Source organism: Chlorocebus sabaeus, chromosome 23, assembly GCF_047675955.1.
Source record: "Chlorocebus sabaeus isolate Y175 chromosome 23, mChlSab1.0.hap1, whole genome shotgun sequence".
NCBI classification, from domain to species: domain Eukaryota; kingdom Metazoa; phylum Chordata; class Mammalia; order Primates; family Cercopithecidae; genus Chlorocebus; species Chlorocebus sabaeus.
Genome location: NC_132926.1, coordinates 31,718,178 through 31,736,897, shown reverse-complemented (window position 1 = coordinate 31,736,897; position 18,720 = coordinate 31,718,178). Strand labels below are relative to the sequence as shown.

The window sequence follows — 18,720 nt, the reverse complement described above, 5'->3', positions numbered from 1 at the left end:
CCGAGTAGCTGGGACTACAGGCATGCACCACTACTCCCAGCTCATTTTGTGGGGCTTTTTTTTTCCCCCAGTAGAGACAGGGTTTCACGATGTTAGCCAGACTAGTCTCAAACTCCTGACCTCAGGTGATCCGCCCACCTTGGCCTCCCAAAGGGCTGGGATTACAGGCATGAGCCACTGCGCCCTGGATATAGATTATGTATCACTTAATTTTACATTATAAATGCAGAACAAGTTCACTTTGAATTGCAGAAGAATGTATAGAAGAAAAATTAAAGGTTTCTTGTTCTCCTACCCTGTTCCCCATCATTCCTAAGTGCATGTCCTGGTAGGCAGCCTTTAAAACTTCCTCCTTTGCCTCTATAGTCATTCAGACATGTATTCATACATGCATATATACAGACCTGCATGCTATTTGAAACACAAATGGTAAAATTTCATACTGATTATTTGGTATTAATTTTATAAGCTGTGATAATGTAAGTGCAAATACTTTTTGTTGTTGTTGTTTGGGGCTTTTTTTGAGATGAGGTCTTGCCATGTTGCCTAGACTGGAACTCCTAACCTCAAGTGATCCTCCTGCCTCAGCCTCCCGAGTATGTAATTTTATTTTTTAAAAAGTCCTCATTGGTTTGGGCATGGTGGCTTACACTGGTAATCCCAGCACTTTGGGAGGTCTAGGTAGAAGGATCACTTGAGCCCAGGGGTTGCAGACCAGCCTGGGCAACGTGGCAAAACCCTGTCTCTACAAAAAATTTAAAATTTAGCCGGGCATGGTGGCATGTGCCTATAGTTTCAGCTGCCTGGGAGGCCTGAGGTGGGAGGATTACTTGAGCCCAGGAGGTCAAGGCTGCAGTGAGCCATGACCATGCCATTGCACTCCAGCCTGGGCAACAAAGCAAGACTGTTTCAAAAAAAAAAAAAAAAAGAAGGAGTCCTCTTTGGCATCCTCAGCAACATAGTGAGACCCCATCTCTGCGAAAAATAAGAAAATTAGCTGGGCATGCTGGCATGCACTGGTGGTCCCAGCTACTCGGGAGGCTGAGGTAGGAGGATCATTTGAGCCCAGGCATTGGAGGTTGCAGTGAGCTATGAATGTGCCACCGTACTCCAGCCTGGGCAGCAGAGCAAGACCCTGTCTCAAAAAAAATTTTTTAAAGGGTCCTCATTGAGAGAGAATCATGCTGAAGTATTTGTGGGCAACATGATAGAATATCTGGTATTTTCTTCAAAGTAATGTTTGATGGGGAAGGGTGAGTGAGGTATTAGATGAGATGAGAAGATTGGTCACAAGTTGCTAATGGTTGGAGCTGCCTGGTTCTTCCTACTTACTACTTAAAATTTTCCATAATTATAGAAAGAGAGAGATGAAGTGCCAGGAAAAGAATTAGATCATGCCATTCATCTCAGCAACATTCTCCTTAACAATGGAAATCTAAGATTTAAGGAGACAATACCCTGGTATAAAAGCACTGAGAAGCCGGGTGCGGTGGCTCACACCTGTAATCCTAGCACTTTGGGAGGCCAAGGTGGGCAGATCACAAGGTCAGGAGATCGAGACCATCCTAGCTAACATGGTGAAACCCCGTCTCTCTAAAAATACAAAAAATTAGTCGGGCATGGTGGCGGGCTCCTGTAGTCCCAGCTACTCGGGAGGCTGAGGCAGGAGAATGGTATGAACCCGGGAGGCGGAGCTTGCAGTGAGCCGAGATCATGCCACTGCTCTCTAGTCTGAGCGACAGAGCGATACTCTGTCTCAAAAAATTAATTAAGTAATAAAAAAGCACTGAGAATCAGTGAATATCGATATCTAATGGGACTCAGGTGGCATGGTTCAGCTACCTGTCCACTAAGAAGCCATTTGAATTCCAGGCAACTTTCTCTGTGGACCTGGGGCTGGCTGGCTGCCTGCCTGACCACTGCCGCTTTTTGCCGAGCAGCTTTCAGGGCTACGGTGTGGTGGTCTATGTGAATGGTGCCCATTGCCCATTGCAGTGTGAAGTGCCCAGTAGGCAGCGAGAATGTGGGCCAGTCCTTTTCCCTCCAAGGGCCTCAACGCCTCATGCTGCAGGGGAGTTGGGAGTCCATCAGGGATGCAGGGATGCAGACACGTACATCCTCTTCTCTCTTGCTCCTGGTGGACCTGGCTGATGTATCACAGAGCTCATTCCCGCAAGTCTGGGCTCAGCCTCAGATCCTCATGCCAGCACCAGGCAGCCAATACCAATAGAAGTGTTAGGTGAGATGAAACCTGTTTGCCATTCATAGATGAGAAAAGCTCATCTGGCTCCTTTAGCAGATGTTTGTTTCTTGCAGCCCCAAGACTAGCATCTACCAACTCCTCAGTCCTGGGGGCGGACTTGCCATCAAGCCTGAAAGAAAAAGCCAAGGTGAGTGGGACTGCTTTCCAAGCTTTGCCTATGGGATTTACCTGGTAGGGGACAGTCTCCTGTCAGAGAAGGATAGGGTTGTAATTGCCCCACCTGGATTCAGAGCTGAACCTGTGTCACCAGTTGTGGGATCTTACTCCCTTCACCTCTCTGGGCCTCAGTTTACTTTTCTATAAGATGAGGATGATGCCTGCTGCAATGGGCCACTGGGCACATTCTACACCTGAGATAGGCGATTTCTTTCCTCTTTAATCCCTGCATTCACCTGTCACTCAACAGATCTTGACTAATACCTGTTATGTTCCAGGCACTGTGCTAGGTATGGAGGCACCGTAGTGATCAAGACACCTGTGGTTCTGAAACTCTAAAAGCATTTTCCAAACTGGAAACTGCTCAGAAAACAGGGTGTCATTTTCTGATAATCCAGAAAGCAGAGTCAGATACATACATGTATAAAGAATTGTGCCTCTGCAATTGCCTGGAGCATTAGCAACAATGTCTCAAAGTAATTATGAAATAATGATAAGATCAACAAACTGCTACTTACCACTTAGTAAATAACCCTACCGTGTCCCAAGAACTGGGATTCTGTTCTCTCAACACGTCTGGTGAGAGGAGGTACTGTTTTTAACCTCACTTTAAAGATTGGGAGACTGATTGAAGGGATAGTTTACCCAAACCCACACAGCTAGGAAGTGGTAAGATTGGGTTCAGATGCAAGTGGCCTGTGCTCTTACTTCACCATGCCATACCAGATGTGTCTGTCACTCTTGTTCTCTGTAGGCAGAGACAGAGAAAGCCGGCAAGACTGGGAACTCCATGCCACACCCTGCCACTGGGAAGACAGTGACCAACCTTCTTTCTGGGAAGTCTCCCAGGAAGTCAGCAGAACCATCAGCAAATACTACGTTGGTCTCAGAAACTGAGGAGGAGGGGAGTGTCCCGGCCTTTGGAGCTGCTGCCAAGCCTGGTGAGAAGCCCCCACCTCTAGGAATCAAGTCCCCAGAACTTGGGCTGGTGAGGCAGGCCTAGGCATTGCTTTGTTCAGTTCTGGGACATTTCTGGAACCAAAGTTTTGTCTCCATGACAGCCAGGTTCCTGCACCTTAGGCCATTTTCCCATCCCCTGGATGAGGGAGGGTCAGCTACAGGGACCTGGCCTCGGGCTGAACAGCCCATCTAGTGGTTGGAGCATTTTCTGCTTTATGACTCCCTGGTGAGTTACAGGGACCACTGGTAGCTCAGAGACTAAATTGAAAGGCCTGAGTTTGCCTGTTTCCTATGTAGAGTAGACATCTGTCCGGCCTGCATCAGTGGATATGATGGTGGATGGAGGTTCTGTAGACTGTTGCTGGTGCGTGCTTGTTGGGTCCCCTCACAGCCCTTTCCAGGGCCTCAGGGATGGTGATGGTACTCACCTCAGAACGGGGCTTCACAGCTCAGTGCACGTGAAGGGTGAGCACTCAGCACCTGGCTTTGATGAGCAGCTGGTTTGTTGGGAGGTGCTGGGAAGGGGCAGGTGAGGCTGGAAAGGAAGTCCCTCAGTCCCCTCTGTGTCCGACCCTCAGGGATGGTGTCAGCAGGCCAGGCCGACAGCTCCAGCGAGGACACCTCCAGCTCCAGCGATGAGACAGATGTGGAGGTAATTGCCACCCATCCCTAGGAGTTGCCCTCTCCCAGCCTCTAACCCTCCCAGGAGCCTGTCTGGGTCTTCAGACACCAGTGGGCCCAGATCAGTTCAGCACCTGTGGCAGGGTGACCGGGAACTGGAAAGGCTGCAGCCGGGGAGGGGCAGGGAGAAGAGCCTGGTGCTGCTTGCTGCACTCTGAGTGTAAGATCGGCCCCGGGGGTGGGAGGAGGACCCCCTCCTGCCTGTGAGACTAGACAAGGCTTCCTGGGAGAGGTGGCCTGGAGCAAGGCCTCAAAGCACAGTGGGCTTCACTGGGAAGGGGTGTAGAGGAGTCAGGGCATTCAAGACAGGAAATGGGGCAAGAGCAGGGCCCAGGGGCAACAGTGTGGCTATCTTGTGGTGTGGCTAGGGCTGCGGCTGCTGAGAGGGTTCTGGGCCCAGTGGTGAATGCCAGACCTAGATACTTGGCTAGAGTTGGGCTGGACTCTTGGGTTTGTGAACTTTGAGCTGGAAAAGGTCCTCACAGGTTACTTTTTATTGTGTACCTACTAAGTGGCAGGCCTGGGGAATATATAGTGATGAGCAGGACAGGCAGAGTTCCTGGTGCCATGGGGCAAGGGAGCATCCCTCAAATATTTAACTGTGGTGATGGCTGCTATGAAGGGGAAATGTAGAGAACCATGTGGGGCAGGAACCTGACATTGATGAGTAGGCGTAAGCAGAAGGAATGGCATGTGCAGAGAAGGAGGCAAAGAGAATTTGGTGCTTTTAAAGAACATTGATCTTTTTTTTATTTTTTTAAGAGTCTCACTCTGTCACCCAGGCTGGAGTACAGTGGCGTGATCTTGGCTAGCTGCAACTTCCACCTCCTGGGTTCAAGCGATTCTCGTGCCTCAGCCTCCCGAGTAGCTGGGATTACAGGTGCATGCCACCACGCCTGGCTGATTTTTGTTTTTTTTTGTAGAGACGGGGTTTCACCATGTTGGCCAGGCTGGTCTCGAACTCCTGACCTCAAGTGGTCCACTTGCCTTGGCCTCTGAAAGTGCTGGGATTACAGGCATGAGCCGCTGCACCTGGCCAAAACATTGATCTTTAAATGAGAGGGAGAAACCAGGCACGGTGGCTCACACCTGTTAGTGCAGCACTTTGGGAGGCCAAGGCAGGAGGATCATTTGAGTCCAGCAGTTTGAACCCAGCCTGAGCAACATAGTGAGACCCTGTCTCTACAAGGTGTTATTTTTAAAAAAACAAATAAATTGTGGGGAAAGTGACACAAGATGAAGTCCTAGGTAGACAGGGGCCAGATCTTCTGTCTGACCTTGAGGACCACCATAAGGAATTTGGGTTTTATTCTAGGGGCTGTGAGAAGCCATCCCAGCACAAAGAGATGGCCTGATTTGTGTTTCAAAAAGATTGCTGGCTGCAGCCTGGGTTGGAGGGCAGTGCAGAATAAAAGCAGTGAGGCCATGTAGGAGACTCTTGGAGTAATACTGGCATAAGAGGCTGGGGGCTGGAAGAACAAGGTGTCCACAGTTGGAAAGATGTTTTCGACGGAAAACCAGCACAAATCAGGGATGAACTGATCTGGTGCCCAGGGAACTTCTGACTTTACTGTAGCGTGGTAACCCTGTGAAGGTTGAAAGCTCACCCCATCTACCCCAGACCTGACCAAGGGCTGCCCTCCACCTTCCATCCTCACCTTTGGGCCCTAGATACCACCAGCCATAAGGACGCCCCTGGCTTCTATCACCCCAGGCCTTGCCAAAGGGAAGGGGACCGCTCCCAGCCCTCCATAAACACACAAACTCAATGGGCTGAGGCTGTGCAGAGCTCCAGTAGCAGACGCCCCAGAAACCCAGGGCTGCAAGGGGTGTGATGGATCTCAGAGGTGGAAGTAGGGCACTGACTGCCTGGGAAATTTCTGAATTGTGGAAGTGCAGGAAAGAGCTCACAAAAGGAAGGAATTTGCCCAAGGTGTCCAGCACACCAGTGGCAGGGGTGGTGTTCACATCCTGAACTCCCCGCCCTCGGGTTGGCTGCTGTGATCAGATACTTGAGTTTAAGGGGCAGACAGGATGAGCTCTCCTGATTGAGAGATGTGGCCCGTCTCTCAGGCCGACCCCTGCGTGTGCCAGGTGGGAGATGAGCGTAATGGTTTTGAGATCTGTGCCAAAGTCAGACAGTCCAGGGTTCCAGTGGGGCTCTGCCCCTTCATATTGATCATGAGTAATTTTACCTCTTTAAGCCTCTTGTATTTTTCTGGAAAATGGGTCTAAAGCTAATAACTGTCTCAGGGAGTTGCTTAAAAATCCAATGACATTAGGAAAGAGCTTTATCAACTGTTGAAGCACCTAATACAGAACCTTAAGGGAAACAGTAATTATTATTAATTTTCTAATTCCATCCTCTTGTTCCAGGGGAAACCCTCAGTAAAACCAGCCCAGGTCAAAGCCTCATCGGTTTCTACTAAGGAGTCTCCAGCAAGAAAGGTGGCCCCAGCCCCTGGGAAGGTGGGGGATGTGACACCCCAGGTCAGAGGAGGGGCCCTGCCCACAGCCAAGAGGGCCAAGAAGCCAGAAGAAGAGTCAGAGAGTAGTGAGGAGGGGTCTGAAAGCGAGGAGGAGGCCCCTATAGGGACACCAAGCCAGGTGAGGCCTGGAGGAGGGCTGCCCCTTGGAGGACCTGCGGGTCCCCCAGCAGCCTGAGCACTATCCCATGAGCACCTCTGCCACTGGAGTTGGGGAGAGGGAGGAGTACGGTGTGAAGCTGAAGAGCAAGAACAGCCTGCTTCCCACAGGGGAGTCCTGCACTCTACTTTGTCTGTGACCAACTTTGCCTCAGTTTCTCTGCCTAGTAAATGGGCCGCTGTCCTTCCCAGCCAGTCCTGCTGTGAGGTACTTGAGAAGTTTTGATTGCCTGGTCCTCTGATGTCTCAGGACAAACCAGACCCTGAGCAGGCAAACACCATATTAGCTAAAGGGAATCCAGTTCCCTTCCCCATCTGCTGGGAGCGGGCAGGGCTGCAGCCCCAAGGCTCTGGGTGCAAACACCATATTAGCTAAAGGGAATCCAGTTCCCTTCCCCATCTGCTGGGAGCGGGCAGGGCTGCAGCCCCAAGACTCTGGGTGCATCCCAAGGGCAAGACAGGGGCTGGAAAGCAATGCAAGTCAGAGCAGGAAGGAGGAAGAGTGAGGGTCACCCGCCCAGCCCCAGGCTTGGGGAAGGACAAGGTGGAGGCATGCAGTAGATAAGCAGATCCCCTGTGTTAGCTGCTGGTAAATGGTAAAGGGGAAAGTCGGGTGGGGGATGTAGGAATGGCAACTTGAAACAGAGTGATCTGGGCTGGCCTTGGGAGAAGGCCTCTCAGCAAAGACCAGAAGGAGGAAGCACTCTTAGGAAGGTCATTCCAGGCAGGGGCTCAGCAACTGTCAAGGCCTTGAGGTGGAAGTAGGACTCCCTCCCTGATCTTGTTGTATTGTGTCTCCCAAGTGAAGCCCTTGGGGGAAAACCCCCAGGTGAAACCTGCCTCCACCATTGGCACCGGGCTGTTGGGGAAAGGCGCCGGCCCAGTGCTACCTGGGAAGGGAAGCCGGGGTGGGGGGGGTCTTAGGAGCCTCATTAAGGCCTCTGGACTTTATCTTAAAGGCATCACCAGAGAGTTTTCACAAGCAGGAGAGCAAACTGCCCTTTCTTTTTTACTAGGTAAAGGCCTCTGAAAAAATTCTCCAGGTCAGAGCTGCCTCGACCCCTGCCAAGGGGACCCCTGGGAAAGGGGCTACCTCAGCACCCCCTGGGAAGGCAGGGGCTGTAGCCTTCCAGACCAAGGCAGGGAAGTCAGAGGAGGACTCAGAGAGCAGCAGCGAGGAATCGTCTGACAGTGAGGAAGAGACGCCGGCTGCCAAGGCCCTGCTTCAGGTGAAGCCTGAGGAGGGAGACCCCATGCAGCCAGGCCCTCCCCCAGAAGGCCTTCTCAGGACTTGTTCTCCCACTCTGTGTCAAAGCCCGGGGCGTGCCTCAGACCCCAGCCCCTTACTCCCCTCTCACTGTGTGGCGTCATTTGCCCTCTCTGGTCTTCTTTACCTGGTGTCCTGTGTCTCCTCACACATCCATCCCCTGGGCTGTCTCTCCTTATCTTGTTTCTCCAGGCAAAGGCCTCAGGAAAAACCCCTCAGGTCGGAGCTGCCTCAGCCCCTGCCAAGGAGTCCACCAGGAAAGGAGCTGCCCCAGCGCCCCCTGGGAAGACAGGGCCTGCAGTTGCCAAGGCCCAGACGGGGAAGCAGGAGGAGGACTCGCAGAGCAGCAGCGAGGACTCGGACAGTGAGGAGGAGGCGCCTGCTCAGGTGAGGCAGAGGGGAGGGGTGGAGAGTAGCCCCATGCCTAAACCCCAGCACCTGCATGGGTATGGCCACCTTTGCCTCATCCAGCTCCTTTCTCCTCACACCTTCCGGGCTCTCCCCTCTCATCCTGTTTCTCACTCCAGACGAAGCCTTCAAGGAAGACCTCCCAGGTCAGAGCTGCCCCGGCCTCTGCCAAGGAGTCCCCCAGGAAAGGGGCTGCCTCAGCACCTCCTAGGAAAACAGGGCCTGCAGCCACCCAGGCCCAGGCAGGGAAGCAGGAGGAGGACTCGGGGAGCAGCAGTGAGGAGTCAGACAGTGACAGGGAGGCACCGGCAGCCATGAACGCAGCTCAGGTGAGGCTGGAAGCCGCCCTGCATGGCCTGTGCCTTGCCTCAGAACACCTCCTGTGGGCTTGACTTTTCCTCTCTGAACCTAGAGCCCTATGCGGCTGGCTTCGTTTGCTCTCCTCCCCACCTAGGTCTTCACTCATATTCTCCTTCTGGACTCCCTGATCTTGTCCATTGTGTCTCCCAGGTGAAGCCCTTGGGGAAAAACCCCCAGGTGAAACCTGCCTCCACCATGGGCACGGGGCCCTTGGGGAAAGGCGCCGGCCCAGTGCTACCTGGGAAGGTGGCGCCTACAACACCCTCGGCCCAGGTGGGGAAGTGGGAGGACTCAGACAGCAGCAGTGAGGAGTCATCAGACAGCGATGATGGAGAGGTGCCCACAGCTGTGGCCCCGGCTCAGGTGAGGCCCCTGCCTGTAAGGCTCTTTTTTTTCCCTCACAGTGGAGCCACCCATAGCCTCCCACTGGGACTCTGTCTACCGTCTTGGTCTCTTAATGTCTGTACACACCTACTCGGGGCTTCCTCTCCTGATCCTGTGTATCTCACTCCAGGAAAAGTCCTTGGGGAAAGTCCTCCAGGCCAAACCCGCCTCTGGTCCTGCCAAGGGGCCACCTCAGAAGGCAGGGCCTGTAGCCATCCAGGTCAAGGCTGAAAAGCCCATGGAAGACTCAGAGAGCAGCGAGGAGTCGTCGGACAGTGCGGACAGTGAGGAGACACCAGCAGCCATGACTACAGCTCAGGTGAGGCCTGGGGAAGGAGGCTGCCAGATGGCCTGATCTACCACACCACAGTCAGCCCCCTGGGGAGCTGTGCTTCCCTCAGGCAGATCATGGGTTCTGACTGGTGGGGCAGAACAGTAGTGGGGCTCCACCTCAGAACAGATGGGGGACTCTGAGTTCAGGAATCTTCTCCAGCCTTTCTTTGGTGTCCCTTTAGGCAAAACCAGCTCTGAAAATTCCTCAGACCAAGGCCTGCGCAAAGAAAACCAATACTGCATCTGCCAAGGTCACCCCTGTGCGAGTGGGCACCCAAGCCCCCCGGAAATCAGGAACTGCGACTTCTCCAGTAGGCTCATCCCCAGCTGTGGCTGGGGGCACCCAGAGACCAGCAGAGGATTCTTCAAGCAGTGAGGAATCAGATAGTGAGGAAGAGAAGACAGGTCCTGCAGTAACCATGGGACAGGTGAGGCCTGTGTTTTCTGGGTGGACCTCAGGGCCGCCCCTAGGTGGTCCTTTGGACTCCTGGAGACACCTCTCTTCCACTTGTCATCCCAGGCAAAGTCTGTGGGGAAAGGCCTCCAGGTGAAAGCGGCCTCAGTGCCTGTCAAGGGGTCCTTGGGGCAAGGGACCACTCCAGTACTTCCTGGGAAGACGGGGCCTACGGTCACCCAGGTGAAAGCTGAGATGCAGGAAGACTCTGAGAGCAGTGAGGAGGAATCAGACAGTGAAGAGGCAGCTGCACCTTCAGCACAGGTGAGGCCTAGAAGGAGCAGGCCCATCCCACCCACAGCTGTTCCTGAGCCAAGGCTGAGGATGGGCTTGATTGGGGGCTAGTCTTGCCTGCAGGTGTGCAGAAGCCTCAGCGGTAGCCTCAACACAGCGTCCTTCCCTATCTTTCACTCCATGTCTCCTCTGCCCATCAGAGCTCCAGGGTCTCTTGTCTTGTTGGCCTTTTGAGCTCCCGCTGATTTATTCCCTGTGGTTTTCACAAGCTCTGGAGTTCCCACCCTGCCAGGTGCTGCCCTTGTCTGGGGCTGCTGAGGCCCTGTTCCTCGGGGAAGTCCTGTCTCTGTGGAGCATGGACGTGCTCCTCCAGTGTGGAGTGATGGGGTTGAGTTAGAGGGTGTAAGCCTGGGCTGCACAGCATGACAGGTGAGAGTATCTAGGCCTTTTACAGGAGGTGGCGGCATCTGAACCATGGGCTGAAAGAGATGGGCAGGGAGAGTGTTCCAGCAGAGGAAGCAGTCTATGCAAGGCCAGGGAATGGGAGAGTGCCCGGCTTGGGTGCCTTGCCACAGGCAGCACATTGTGGTGGGATGGCTGGCAGGGGTTTAGAGCCAGACCACCTGGGTTAAAGTTTCAGCCCCAGCCCCACATCCTGGCCAGTGCTGAAGTCCTCAGAGCCCTTACTCTTCTGTAAACACAAAATCAGCCCTCACAAGTTTGGGTAAGAATTTAGGTGAGATCTCACCTGCCACACCCAGCAAGGGACCTGCACACAGCAAGTTGTCTCCTGTCACTCTGACGATGGGCCAGGCTAATGTGGAACAGATCAAGAGTGAGGTCTCCCTGCCTGGAAGAGCTGAGAGAAGATGGCTCACTCCCTGCACTCACCCACCCACTGTTTATTATTTTTAATTGTCGCTCTATTTTTTTCTGTAACCACTCAGAAATTAGTCATTTCTTTTTTCTCTGTACCAGAGCACACATTTCTACTGATTTTTTTTTTTTTGTCCCCCTCTCATTGTTGACTCGTGGGACCCGAGGGTCCTAGGATTCCTCCATTGAGGCTTTTAAGCTCTGCAGGGGCCCCTTCCAGATCCTCCTCTCCTCTTTCTCAAGCTGCAGGCACATTCCAGACCCAGTGCCTTACAGAGTTGCCTTGTGCAGATCACTTAAATATTTGTCTTCCCTTCTGAGCCTCCCACCTGTACCATGAGGTGGGTGTTTTGCTTTTATTTTTTGAACTATGAGCTGTTTTGAAGTAAGCTGTTTAATTTCCAAATATCTGGGATTACCCAGGTTTCTTTTTGTTGCTGATTTCTAATTTAATCACATTGTGGTTAGAGAACATATTTTGTATGATTTCAATCCTTTTTTGTGTATTGAGACTTGTTAGGTCAAGTCAGTCTTGGTGTCTTATTTCTTGTGGAAAACATGGCTCCCCTCTGGAGGACTTACGTGCTGTGCTGATGAGTACCTCGGCCTGAGTCATACTTGGTCCACACTGTAGGGAATCTTTCTTTTTGAAGTCCTGATTCTTCACCTCACTTGACCTCATGTGTTCGAGGAATACTGGGGGATGGGGATGTTTTCTGACACTGACCAGATGCCCTCCCTGAGTGAGGCAGGGGTCTTGAGATGCTGCCAGATTCCTCGTTCTGTTTCACATCAGGCTTGCTGTCACTCCTGTCAAGGATCTCACTCTGGGAATTTCCCTCTTTCTTGCTGTCCTATTTGTTGGAGTCCCTGACAGGCCTTTTGGGGGTTCTCTGGATATCGGTTAAGACTAGATTAAGCTGAAGAAAACCTTGAACAACAAGTATCTTGTTCTGCCGTGGCTGCTTGAGCTCCAGCTCTTACCTCAGCATTCCATCTAGCCTGGAGGAGGAAGGACATGTTTCTGACTTTTTATGGTACTCAACTTACATTCTACGAACCGGAATTTAATGACATGGCCACCTAGCTGAAAAGGAGCCTGGAAAACATCTTTGTTTTAGGTAGTCTTATGCTTAGCTAATGCTAAGGAAGGCACGCACAATGAGTTTGAGTGTTTATGTTCCAGACATGTTAAACTCTGAATCTCCTATTTAGTCTTCATTATAACCCATAGGTGGGCCTTATTATTATCTCCATTTGTTAGAAGACTGAACTGAGGCCCAGTGAGATAAAGTGATGTGCTTAGGTTCACACAGCAATTGCGTGGAGGAGCCAGAATCCAGACTCAGGCTCTGGCTCCAGAATCTGTATTCTTGGCTAGCTGCTTTACTCTCTCTCACTTTCTCCCTCCTTAATTTCCTTTTCTCCACTCAGGTGAAAACCTCAGTAAAAAAAACCCAGGCCAAAGCCAACCCAGCTGCCGTCAGAGCATCTCCAGCAAAAGGGACAATTTCAGCTCCTGGAAAAGTTGTCACTGCAGCTGCTCAAGCCAAACAGAGGTCTCCAGCCAAGGCAAGTGGAGCCAGAAGCCACAGGAGGTGTGGAGGGTTGGAGCAGAGAGGAGGACCACTCACTGAGCCCAGCCTGGAGAAGGCTCCTGCGTGGGCAGGCCACCCACCCAGAGTTGTGCCATGGTGGAAAGTGGGACCTGAAAGGAATCACTTCCGCCTCCAATCCTGTTATCCCCCTGCAATTCAGGCGAAGCCACCAGTGAGAAACCTCCAGAACAGTACCGTCTTGGTGAGGGGCCCAGCATCTGTGCCACCTGTGGGGAAGGCCGTGGCTGCAGCAGCTCAAGTCCAGACAGGGCCAGAGGAGGACTCGGGGAGCAGTGAGGAGGAGTCAGACAGTGAGGAAGAGACGGAGACGCCGGCTCAGGTGAGGGGGAGGGAATGGAGAACATCTCCTACATGGGATGTAACACTTTTGCCGCATCCAGCTCTTGTCTCCTCACATGTCCACCCTCCAGGCTCTCTCCCCTCATCCTGTTTCTCACTCCAGGCGAAGCCTTCAGGGAAGACCCCCCAGGTCAGAGCTGCCTTGGCTCCTGCCAAGGAGTCCCCCAGGAAAGGGGCTGCCCCAGCACCTCCTGGGAAGACAGGGCCTTTGGCCACCCAGGTGGGGAAGCAGGATGACTCAGGGAGCAGCAGCGAGGAGTCAAACAGTGATGGGGAGGCACCAGCAGCTGCAACCTCTGCCCAGGTGAGACTTGCCAGGCCTCTGAGCCACCAACACCCACTCCTCAGAATTGGAGTATAGGGCCGGGCACGGTGGCTCACACCTGTAATTCTAGCACTTTGGGAGGCCAAGGCGGACGTATCACTTGAGGTCAGGGGTTCGAGACCAGCCTGGCCAACATGGTGAAACCTCATCTCTACTAAAAATATAAAAATTAGCTGGGCATGGTGGCGGGTGCCTGTAATCCCAGCTACTCGGGAGGCTGAGGCAGGAGAATGGTGTGAACCCGGGAGGCAGAGCTTGCAGTGAGCTGAGATCATGCCACTATACTCCAGCCTGGGTGATGAGAGTGAGTGAGACTCTCTCAAAAAAAAAAAAAAAAAAGAAAAGAAAAATGAAAAACCAGGGTTTAGGGCCAGGTAAGGAAAAGGAAGGAAGGTCAGGTTAAGGCTTAAGGCTCTGGCTCCACCATGCCCCCCTCCCTCTGCTGTCATCCACATCTCCTTAGGTAAAACCTACTACTAAAACTCCCCAAACCAAGACTTCCCTCGCTAAAAGGGTCCCGGGTCTGTGTCTAGGTTGAGGTTTCCACCAGCCCTATAGGTTAGGCCAGTATCTCCCACCAGGTCATGTGAGACCAAGAGTCTTACATGTTGGTCATTGTGCATACGTTGACGTAATACAAAATGACTCTCCCTATCAGAGTCCCAAGGAAACTTGGAGTGTGGCACAGGTCCCCCGAGGCCCTGAAGAGATGGAGGAAGTCTCGTCCCTCACCTTGGCCTGGGGCCTCACATAGGCAGGTGCATCTTCTCAGGCAGGGCTTGTCTAGCTTAGTGCCAAACCTGGGCCCTGAAGACTGGGGAGAAAGAAAATCTGGACAATTCCCTCGGTCTGCTTGCAGAAGACAGCAGGGCTTGCTGCATCCTACAGAAGTGTGGGATGACAGACTCCAGCACTGCCAGGGCACAGGTGTGTGATGGACGTGACTGATGCAGGCCTGGCAGAAATGATAGATGTCAGCCGGGCGCAGTGGTTCAAGCCTGTAATCCCAGTAGTTTGGGAGGCCAAGGCGGGCAGATCATGAGGTCAGGAGTTCAAGACCAGCCTGGCCAACATGGTGAAACTCTGTCTCTACTAAAAAAAAAAAAAAAAAAATACAAAAATTAGCCAGGCATGATGGCGGGTGCCTGTAGTTCCAGGTACTCGGGAGGCCGAGGCAGGAGAATCGCTTGAACCTGGAAAGCGGAGTTTGCAGTGAGCCAAGATCGTGCCGTTGCACTCCAGTCTGGGCAACAGAGTGAGACTCTGTCTCAAAAATAAAATAAAATAAAATAAAATAGATGTCAGGAGAGATGGTAGATAATGATAGCAAGTAGGACAGACCGGGGAGCCCTTGCCCCATCCATAAGGACAGTTCCTATCAGCTTCAGCCAGTCATGACTGTGGAAATGGACCTTCTTTGTGGCCAGATCTTCCATTTCTTAAGGGAAGCTGGAAGTCCCTGTGCCAGGCCAAGCTGCATAACCTCTCTTAGATTTGTTTTCTTCATGAGTAAAACAAGCACTGAGATGAATGCTCCCTATCCCTAACCTCTGCCTTTGATATACCAAACCATTACTGGGGGCGAAAGACATTGGCCCTGCCCTCAAGGAGCTCACAGTCTGTGGGGCAAGACAGGTGGCCGGATTATCGGAGAGGATGCTGGTGGTGCTGACAGCTGAAAGAGCAGGTCTCTGAGAGGCCAGAAGAGGAGCGGGTGATTGAGCTGAAGGATGACCAGGCACAAAAGTGGACAGGGCCCCTCAGTGTGTGCAGACGGGCTGGGCATGAACGTGCATGGTCACTGAAGGCTGCTGTCCTACAAGCCGTAGGCCCTCCCAGGTGCTTATTACTGGTAGATTTATGGAGGACCTAAATGACAGACTAAAGCATAGGCCTCAGCCATATTTTGGCCTGTGTAGTATTTTTGTTTTTAAGTTTTCAACGAGTTCCTCTATCCATCAGAATGGCCTAAGTTGCAGGAGAAAGCCCCATTCAAAAGAGCTTCACTAAGGGGATTGACTCTTACAGTGCACAGAGTCCCAGGTTCCAGCTGCTGAAAAGCTGGTTCCTTCAGCTAAGCATCAGTGGTGACCAGATTTCCATCTCTGTGCTCCATCAGCTTTATGGTCATAGCAGGGCTGCAGCATCTCCTAAAGTGCTGGGGGCAGGCCAGGTGCAGTGGCTCACACCTGTAATCCCAGCACTTTGGGAGGCTGAGACAGGCGGATCACTGGAGGTCAGGAGTTCAAGACCAGCCTGGCCAACATGACGAAACCTGTCTCTACTAAAAATACAAAAATTAGCTGGGCCTGGTGGCACTGGCCTGTAATCCCAGCTGAGGCAACAGAATCACTTGAACCCGGGGAGGAGGTGGTGTTGCAGTGAGTAAGATTGTGCCACTGCACTCCAGCCTGGGCGACAGAGTGAGCAGAGCAAGAGTCCATCTCAAAGACTGAGGAGTGGACTTAAGGCTACTCAGACCTCAGGCTGGACGTGCTAGCTACCCTCTTAGCCATAGACAAGAAGCCAGTAGTTCCCATGACTGGCTGGGAGGAGGGACCACCCTCCCTGAAGCATGTGGTAGGAGCCACTGAACAGAGTGAGTGTTCTGTTAGCAAGGAACAGATGGGGGCATGGCTGTTAGGAGGCAGCCAGCAGTGTGCATTGTAGTTGCCCCATTTAAAAATCGGAAATGACATGTACAGATCTTCCAGCTTCTCTTGAGAAATTGGAAGCTCAGGCAGCCTGGGTCCTACTTTTTTGGCTAGGCTGAGTAGAGAAAAGGGGCCCCCCATTCCAGTAGGGACCACTGAGCTGCCATCACCACCAGCATTTCCACCCGGATCTCTGAGTCCTCCTCTGACTGCAGTGTTCACCAGTCCAGCCCCCATCATCATGCCTGCCCCAGCAGGAGGGTATGGTAGCCAGTGGAACACTTCTAGGCGGCTCCTGCTTTTGGCTGGGGATGTTACAACCAGAGATGAACTATGCTGGGACCACTGGCTTGTGCCTGCAACCTTGTCCGAGGCTGCTGTCACCTCTTGTCCAGACCCTGGGCCAACAGCCCTGCAGCCCTCAGGTTTTAGCTGTATTGGAGTCATAAATCCCTTTCACATTTGAAGTCAGCTCTGGAAGGAGCTAGTGGAAGCATGTTTCCGGTGGCTGTGGGGCAGGTCAGAGCAGCAGCTATTCCTGTGCATGTGCAGGAAGGGGCCACGGTGCCTCCCCTGGAAACCAGAGTGCCTGAGGATCATTGCCTGCTGGCTCTTTCCCCCTCAGCAAATGCCCCTCTCCCTGACCACATGCTTATCCAGGTCTTATCCCCTCAGAAGGACAGTAACTCCAAACCTGCCAGAAGCAAGACCCTGGCCCCAGCACCTCCAAAGGGGAACACGGAGGGGTCCTCGGAGAGCAGTGAGGAAGAGCTGCCACTGACCCAGGTACGCCATGCCTTCTCTTTGCAGTCGCTGCAGGGTCAGAGCTGGGCTGGCAGGCCTTGTGGGAGAGGGCAGATCTTTCCCATAAGGAAAATCTCGTCATATTTAAACAGCATCTCACAGCTTCCAGAGCTCTTTCCTCTATTGTGACATTCATCTGAGCCCTGTGAGGCAGGCAGCAGTGCACAGTTAAACATACAGGCTTCAGAGTGTTGGGGCGAAGCCCGGCTTTACCACCTAACAGCTCCGTGGTCCTGGGCAGACGCCTTTCCCCCATGTGAGGCTCAATGTTTCAACCATAAAATGGGGTCAGTACTAGTGCCTCCCTCCTGCCTCTGTGCACTGGTGCCAGCACACGAGGTACTTGCCACAGTCCCCTGCCTAAGAAAGGGTGCCTGGTAACTCTGAGAAGGCCAGGGAGTGCTGCCCCGTTTGACAGATCGGGAATCAAGCCTTAGAGTTGAAGCAGTTTGCCGAAATTCTCATGATTCATAAGAGGCTGAGGAAAGGTGCAAACACTGGTCCCCTGGCTCCCTATATCTCTGTTGCCTGTTTAGGACCGGGAGTCTTCTCAAATCCCATGAGCTTTGCCCAGGACTCTTTCTCAAGCGCCTGTGGCATACCTTCACATGCTCCACTGCACCCAGAACTTAAGCCACAGTCCTGCCCAGGCTACACCCCCAAGGATGAGACCAGCCCCACCTTATCTCCCTGTACTCCAGAGGCCTAAGTCAGCCATTCTGGAGTGGTTCAAGCTTCTGTGTGAACCCTGGCCCTTCCATCAGACAGCATTACCCTTTGTCCTCCTCTAGCCCCAAGCTCCCAGAAGCTTCTGCCAGGCACCTCAGAGCACCAGCTCCCCTCCCAGGGCCTAACGACAGATCCTGGAGTTCTGCAACCTCCAGACCAGAGTGGTCTCATGAACCACCTCCCCTTGAATATCACATACCACATTCTTACCAATTCATCAGTAAGGTCAGATGCTGTTTGCACACTTCCAGCAATAGGGTGCTCACTGCCTCTCACTTTCCAATAGCACAGATTACAAAAGTAAAGAACAACCACCACCAACATCGGTAACTCCCTGTATTTGCATTTTTCTGTTTAATCCCCACAACAGCCCCATGAGGGTGGCTCCCTTTGTGGTTTACATTTTAAGGAACTGGGAATGAGGCTCAGAGAAGTTGAGGGACCTGTCCCAGCATCACATGCCTGATGGCAAGTGGACAGACCTGGTGTTGGAGCCCAGGCCATTCACATTCTGACCCGTTGCCCGGGGCTGCCCCAACACTCCCCTCTCCCAGGCTTGGGCATTGCCCTCAGGCTCTGGGTGGAGCCTTTACGAGGCCACCTGCCTCTCTGAGGGATCTCAACAGCTGGGAGGGAGGGGACCGCTCCACCTTTCTCTGTGGGGGTGGACTAACACAATTAAAATGAACATCCTGCTTAAACTGAACTGTTTAATTGGTATGTTAGTCCTGAAGATTCTGGAGTCCTTATTTAAAAAGCAGAAAGAAAAGTCAGCAGTTTGTACCTTCCCCCAGGAGGCTTCGGGGAAGACAGGCATAGCCCCGGGAAGCTGCAGCCTCTTCCTCATTGAGAGATTTTTAGTTCCTAATCCCCAGCTCACTAATTAATTATGATTATTTTCATTATTGTACATTTATTGAGCACCTCTCTATTGACAAGTTTCAGTCTGATTTTATTAGCCCATCAGTGGGGAAAGGGATTGAGGCCAGGGTGGTGGGCAGAGCCCCAGGCTAGGAGGCAGGGATAGACACTTGGGCTCCATTCCTAGACCCTTCACTGTGCCTCCGCCCCGTTGTGCAGAGCAGACCTCAGGCCAGAGTCTGCTGGGGTCTGGGATAGCTTCCAGATTTGAAAACAAGTATGTGAGGTGATACATATGTTAAATAACTTAATTGAGCTATTCCACAATGTATATGTGTATCAAAACATCATGTAATATACCACAAATA

At 52.5% G+C, this 18,720-nt stretch overlaps 1 protein-coding gene across 10 annotated transcripts in view; it reads left to right on the top strand.

Annotated features, from left to right (window-relative positions):
- Nucleotides 1-18,720, top strand: part of TCOF1 (treacle ribosome biogenesis factor 1) — a 41,312-nt gene that overhangs the window by 7,663 nt on the left and 14,929 nt on the right. For 6 of the 10 annotated variants that reach the window (XM_038006018.2, XM_038006011.2, XM_073010584.1 and 3 more), the window contains exons 4-18: nucleotides 2,317-2,390; nucleotides 3,174-3,360; nucleotides 3,958-4,031; nucleotides 6,437-6,667; nucleotides 7,722-7,934; nucleotides 8,165-8,359; nucleotides 8,500-8,709; nucleotides 8,891-9,103; nucleotides 9,255-9,443; nucleotides 9,640-9,885; nucleotides 9,978-10,175; nucleotides 12,456-12,593; nucleotides 12,780-12,959; nucleotides 13,083-13,283; nucleotides 16,634-16,744. In XM_038006018.2, the coding sequence (XP_037861946.1) occupies nucleotides 2,317-2,390; nucleotides 3,174-3,360; nucleotides 3,958-4,031; nucleotides 6,437-6,667; nucleotides 7,722-7,934; nucleotides 8,165-8,359; nucleotides 8,500-8,709; nucleotides 8,891-9,103; nucleotides 9,255-9,443; nucleotides 9,640-9,885; nucleotides 9,978-10,175; nucleotides 12,456-12,593; nucleotides 12,780-12,959; nucleotides 13,083-13,283; nucleotides 16,634-16,744 (2,660 nt within the window). The remainder of the gene's footprint in view (nucleotides 1-2,316; nucleotides 2,391-3,173; nucleotides 3,361-3,957; nucleotides 4,032-6,436; nucleotides 6,668-7,721; nucleotides 7,935-8,164; nucleotides 8,360-8,499; nucleotides 8,710-8,890; nucleotides 9,104-9,254; nucleotides 9,444-9,639; nucleotides 9,886-9,977; nucleotides 10,176-12,455; nucleotides 12,594-12,779; nucleotides 12,960-13,082; nucleotides 13,284-16,633; nucleotides 16,745-18,720) is intronic. The other 4 variants (XM_073010585.1, XM_038006009.2, XM_038006034.2 and 1 more) reach the window with 4 other exon arrangements.